Consider the following 6,377-nt stretch of genomic DNA (forward strand, 5'->3'; position numbering starts at 1 on the left):
TAGGCGACGGAGGTCAATAAGGACAGTAGTCGGCAGTATTTCTGGGAGAACTGTGCGGATCAGGTGGGTGGCCTGGTGGAAGCTTATTAAGGACCTCAAGTAATGGTTCCGGCGGAAGTCTGTGCTCATGTGATATTTGGGAGCACACGACCTTTGGTGATGATTCTGCCGAAGACAAGGGCCTCTAGCAAAGGTGAGAGCCTTTGGCGAAGGTGAAGGCTGCTGGTAAAGTGAGGGCCTCTTAACGAAGGTTAGGCGCCTCTGTGCGAAGATGAGGCCTCAGATGAAGACGTTCAGGCCTGAACGTCGAGCCTTGAGATGGTGGTGCGGTGAAACTTCGGCGGGTGGTCCGGCGAGGCTTCGACGCTGGTCCGCGAGGCTCGACGGTGGCTCCGCGTGAGGCTCCTGCGGTGGCTCCGGCGAGGTTTCGGCGGTGGTCGGAGGAGGAGCTTCTTCCTTCTCCTCTTCCTTCTCTCCTTCTCCTCTTCTCTTCTTTGCTTTGACTCTCCTTCTGTGAAGACATTATGACCTTTATAGCATTTTCTGGAGTTGGCAATAGCTTGTAAATAGGCGTGAGTTCAGGGGCGAATAGTGAAGTTGGTTGAGTACGGGCATATGAATCCTACGATCATGCACCGTTCATTGGACATTTGTAGGCCTTAATGATGTCGGGGAATTTCTGTGATATTGGCGCTCGTTGGATTTTGTCTCGTCTCGCAGCCGTCGATTCGAGTATAAGCTTGTTAAAATACAGACACCCTTTTGGTAACTCAAACAGTGCTTACGAAGCTTACCAACAGCCGCTTCTAACCCTTGATTTGACTCATTTGCGTCTCAGATTGAAGTTGAATTTGGTCCCAAATGTCGTTGAGTTCGTATTCAGAGACACCTCAGGTTTGACGAAGATTGCGAAAATCAGGAGTTTTTGCGGTGCTCCCGGATTTTAATTTTTTAAAGTTCCCAACTTGATTTTTGCCCCCATCGAGATTCTGTGCCATCAACATAATTTCATGATGACGTATTAAATTATATTATTCAATAGGTTTTTGACTTTTAGAAAACTACTTTAATTGTTTTGAATAAAAATTCTACGCATCAAATAATTTTTTGTGTAAGGCGATACTGCATTTTATTTTTGTTCTCAAAGGGGCGCTTTTTTAAATTGTCGCTTCTCCAAGATATAAATATGCATACATGTCCCGTTCCAGAGAATTCTTCAATTCTCATTCCCTTCCTTAGCATAGAGCAACAAGCCCGCAACCAATAAACTTCCCAGGTCAGCAATGGCTGTCGCCAATAACGGCACCAGCAAGCAGGGGATCGATCCTCCATCGGAAACAACGGCAAGAAGGGCTGGTGATGTCGAGCAGCCGCCGCCGCAGGCAGATGGTGGCGCAGCAATCGCATCGGTGGTACAGCGTTGGAAGAGGGAGGATTTTCAGGAAAAGGCGGGATTGCTTCTTCGGGCGCTTCAATTTCTCTTTTCTCTTCTTTCCTTCGTTCTTATGGCTTCTAACAAGCACGGTGATTGGATGAACTTCGACCGCTACGAGGAATACAGGTGATTCGATTGATTTTGTCCATTGGATCTCGATAGAGATCATTGGGGATCTTTCATCGCGCGCGATGATTATTCTAATTTATTTAATTTCAGGTATCTTGTGGCGATATCGTTACTTGTGTTTTTATACTCGTCGGTCCAGCTTGTTCGGCAGGTTCGCCGTTTCAGCACCGGTCACGACTTTATGCCCGCTAGGGCAGGAACGATTTTCGATTTCGCTGGAGATCAGGTGAAAGTTTCTTGATCCATTAATCCTACTAGAACTCTAAAAATTAGTGATTCCTCCGACAGCGGAGTTCTCTAGTTAGCAATTTTTGTGTTATATGCTCAACTATCCTTCCTTCAACTGGTTTATGCTTCGTCTCCAATGACATTGGAAAGGTGAATGATCTCATCTTATAATTGGCCTGTATGGCTGATTGAAGCAGCAATCATATTTTCCAGCGTATTCATCCTGACATCATTTTTTGTTTCATTTATTATAATTGTTATTTGTTTAAATTGTGGGAAACCTATTTTGCCTAATCGATTATGTTCGGCCTTTTTAATCATTTTTTTATTAAGATAATTTCAGATTAGCTGAGTGGCAACGGAACAACCTAGCTTATTTTGAAAAAAAAAAAGCATTAAAAAAAAATACAAAAGGTTATGGGAGATACCCAAATATTTTTATTTATTAACATGTCTGAGATGTAAAATTTTATATTTATTTTTATAATACTTAAATCTCCACAGGTTAATTTAAAGTATTAAAAAATAAATATAAAGATTTAATAAAAAACATGTGATGTGTATGTAAATCCCCAAAAAATGAACCTGCGTCTAATTCTACAGTATTGAATGGGGATTGGACTAGATTCAGACAGAAATGGAAATTAATTTATCTTGGATAAACCCAGCTTGAGCCTGTTGCATATCTTTTTTTTTTGGTTATAAATTCTCATGTATTTTGCAGAGACGGATCAGGGAAGAACAAGTACCTTATACTGCAGTATAGCAAAATTGTATTTACTAAGTTAAAAGAACTATCAAATCTTTGGTAATTGGCTGGAATTAAAGGGTATGAGTTTGAAGACAATGAATTATAAGGAATATTGACCGTCCTAGAATTATTAGAAAAATGTTAAACAGAGAACTTCTTTAGGTCTTGGTAATGATTTGCCCGTTGCACAGAGTGTTTAATCTTGCGTCAATTAGCTTAGATCGACAATTTAAAAATGTTGTTAAGTTATTTCTGGTTTTTATTTCTTGTGGTCGTGGATTATGCAATTTCTCTATGCTCTCTGTTATAGCATCATGGGGTGTTAGAATTTTTAGATTTAATACATTAATATTAATACATATGCTTCATTTTTATTAAAAATATCTTGTCTTTATTACTATAAAATATTTTTATTATTGAGGAAATTCTATTTTATTGCACTTTCTTTATTATCTATTTTTTTGAATTTATATAAACATGTTTGTGTTATAATTATAAGAATAAAAAAGTACAACATTTTATGATTTCTGTTAAAAAAAACTTTTTTTTTTTTATGTTTTCTAACAGTACCCGCCACCCATCTAGTTGATCTGGGCAATAGTTAGTACTTCAGCTGCAATAGGCACGAACTATTTGTTGTGGTCAATTCATATTGAGAATGGAGATGTCTAGGGAGGTATGATGAAATGTAAGAATCACAAAGCATAAAGATCATTAAGTTCTTATCAAGAATTGTATTTTCCTTGTTTAGAGGAAGTGTTAAGTATGTGCACATTTTCTATTGATAATAACTAGTACTAAGCCATATTTTTATTCTCAAGCAAACAGAGGGACGTTGCAATTTCGTGTGACCTCGTGGTATTATTTGCTGTCAAAATGGTTGGGATAAAATAATTATGACTAGGGGCGAGAGTTTTGTCCTTATCCCCAAGGATAGATATAATATGTTTGAGCTCCACTGTAAATATATATGGCATTAAACCAAAATCTCCCTTTTCTTATAATGATTCTTTGATTATTCTGCCATTCTGGGTCGATTTATTCTCACCAATCAATCATCCCAATTCTTTAAAAGGTTTATTTGGTTATTTAAACTCCAAAAATCTTTTTGAAAGATGGGGAAACTTGTTAGATCTATGATTTCCTTAAAAAAGGTTAAAAATTCAACATTTGGTTTAAGTTTTTAAACTCCTTAAATTCTCTGTAGTGCCCCTGAGAGGACTTGATCATATTTTTTTTTTTTTTTTTTTTTTTTTTGTTATAAATTCTCATGCATTTTGCAGAGACGGATCAGGGAAGAACATGTACCTTATACTGCAGTATAGCAAAATTGTATTTACTAAGTTAAAAGAACTATCAAATCTTTGGTAATTGGCTGAAATTAAAGGCTATGAGTTTGAAGTCAATGAATTATAAGGAATATTGACCCTGCTATAATTATTAGAAAACTGTTAAACAAGAACTTCTTTAGGTCTTGGTAATGATTGGCCTGTTGCACAGAGTGTTTAATCTTGCGTCAATTAGCTTAGATCGACAATTTGAAAAAGTTGTTAAGTTATTTCTGGTTTTTATTTCTTGTGGTCGTGGATTATGCAATTTCTCTATGCTCTCTGTTATAGCATCATGGGGTGTTAGAATTTTTAGATTTAATACATTAATATTAATACATGCGCTTAATTTTTATTAAGAATATCTTGTCTTTATTACTATAACATATCGTTATTATTGGGGAAATTCTATTTTATTGTACTTTCTTTATTATCTATTTTTTTGAATTTATATAAACATGTTTGTGTTAGTATTATAAGAATAAAAAAATACAACCTTTTATGATTTCTGTTAATTTTTTTTTTTTTTTTAATGTTTTCTGACAGTCCCCCCATCCATCTAGTTGATCTGGGCAATAGTTAGTACTTCAGCTGCAATAGGCACGAACTATTTGTAGTGGTCAATTTATATTGAGAATGGAGATGTCTAGGGAGGTTTGATGAAATGTAAGAATCACAAAGCATAAAGAACATTAAGTTCTTATCACGAATTGTTCTTTCATTGTTTAGATGAAGTGTAAAGTATGTGCACATTTTCTATTGAGAATAACTAGTACCAAGCCATATTTTGATTCTCAAGCAAACAGAGGGTCGTTGCAATTTCGTTTGACCTCGGGGTATTATTTGCTGTCAAAATGGTTGGGACAAAATAATTATGACTAGGGGCGAGAGTTTTGTCCTTATCCCCAAGGATAGATATAATATGTTTGAGCTCCACTGTAAATATATATGGCATTAAACCAAAATCTCCCTTTTCTTATAATGATTCTTTGATTATTCTGCCATTCTGGGTCGATTTATTCTCACCAATCAATCATCCCAATTCTTTAAAAGGTTTATTTGGTTATTTAAACTCCAAAAATCTTTTTGAAAGATGGGGAAACTTGTTAGATCTATGATTTCCTTAAAAAAGGTTAAAAATTCAACATTTGGTTTAAGTTTTTAAACTCCTTAAATTCTCTGTAGTGCCCCTGAGAGGACTTGATTTCATTCATAAAATAAAAGTAATACGATCTTCATTTTATAAAGAATCTATCTAGAACTTGCCAAATGATTCCTAAATACACCAATCAGTTCTTTACTTGTTCCGTTGTTCGTGCATTCAAAGACAAAGTGGTATTTAATCATATCGCTTTGTGCTCAAAGCAGTTCATCACCCGAAAGAAAGTTGATTAAACAAACGAGCAGAAACCAGAGCATTTCCATTGGGTTTGTTTCATCTTTTTTCGCTCGTACTCCTCTTTGTTCTTTATTCTCTCTGTTTCTATTTTGTGTGTTGATTTATTTTTGTCCCATTCTTCCGAGCAATTACCATTCAACCTTCTGTTCCTTCACTGTTTACCATTCTATCGTTAATAAGGTTTTGTTACCAGTAGAGTCTTGTCAATACGCCAAAAGGTTCAAAGCAATCAATCAAAAAATGCAGCATAACCTTAATATAAAACCTACAATATATTGAGATGCAGGCAAAGCCTAATTTAAATACAGAGAGTTAATGTGCTTTTTAATGTTATTTATATTTTTTTACTAATAAACAAAATGGTTCATCAGTACTTTATTTGATAAATTAGATTTGATTTTAATGTGTTTTTTATTTTTATTTATCTTTTTATTTTCTGAAATAAAATTTGATTTTCATGTAGCTGCTTATCTTATGATCTCATCATCGTCTGCAGCCATTCCAATCACCAACCGCATGCGAGAAGGTTCTGACAACATATTCACAGATGCATCCTCGGCTTCCATCAGTATGGCCTTCTTTGCATTTTTATCCTTTGCTCTGTCAGCTTTGGCCTCTGGATATAAACTTTCTAAACATAGCTATATATAAGTTGGTCTTGTCTGTTGAATCCTCTTCGTGCAATTTGTTTGTTTATTGTCATTTTGATTGTCACATAAGCACATATATCATATATGTATGATTGCTGTGAAAATATTACTGTAACTGAATCGATTTTTTCGTAAGAGATTGTTGTAAATGTCGCAAAAATAATTATTTTATGAATGTGGTTTTTATCTGTCATTCTTCATTTTGCCCCAACTGTGTTATAGAGTAACAATGCAATGATATGCTACCATTGCTATCAAAGAATCCCTTTTGCTACAGCCTATGCAGATGGTTCAGTTTCGTTTGTTTCGATTATTTTGATATTCATATGTATTAGTTTTAAAAAATTATTTAAAAAAATTGAAGTATTTGTCGTATAATTTAGTGAATATATTTAAGAAAATAAAATATATTATTAAATTAAAGCTTTATTTGGTATAACTTTGTTATTGTTTTTTT

The 6,377-nt window shown here is 34.9% G+C and overlaps 1 protein-coding gene across 1 annotated transcript; it reads left to right on the top strand.

The window, feature by feature from the left end:
- Positions 1-1,199: 1,199 nt before the first annotated feature.
- LOC110101493 (CASP-like protein 4B2) lies at positions 1,200-6,120 on the top strand. Its single transcript, XM_028699559.1, has 3 exons — positions 1,200-1,561; positions 1,655-1,790; positions 5,767-6,120. Exons 1-3 carry the CDS (start codon positions 1,284-1,286, stop codon positions 6,010-6,012), a joined length of 660 nt encoding a protein of 219 aa, XP_028555392.1. The 5' UTR covers positions 1,200-1,283; the 3' UTR covers positions 6,013-6,120.
- Positions 6,121-6,377: the final 257 nt, after the last annotated feature.

Source organism: Dendrobium catenatum, unplaced genomic scaffold (genome assembly GCF_001605985.2).
Source record: "Dendrobium catenatum unplaced genomic scaffold, ASM160598v2 fragScaff_scaffold_1338, whole genome shotgun sequence".
In the NCBI taxonomy this organism is placed as follows: domain Eukaryota; kingdom Viridiplantae; phylum Streptophyta; class Magnoliopsida; order Asparagales; family Orchidaceae; genus Dendrobium; species Dendrobium catenatum.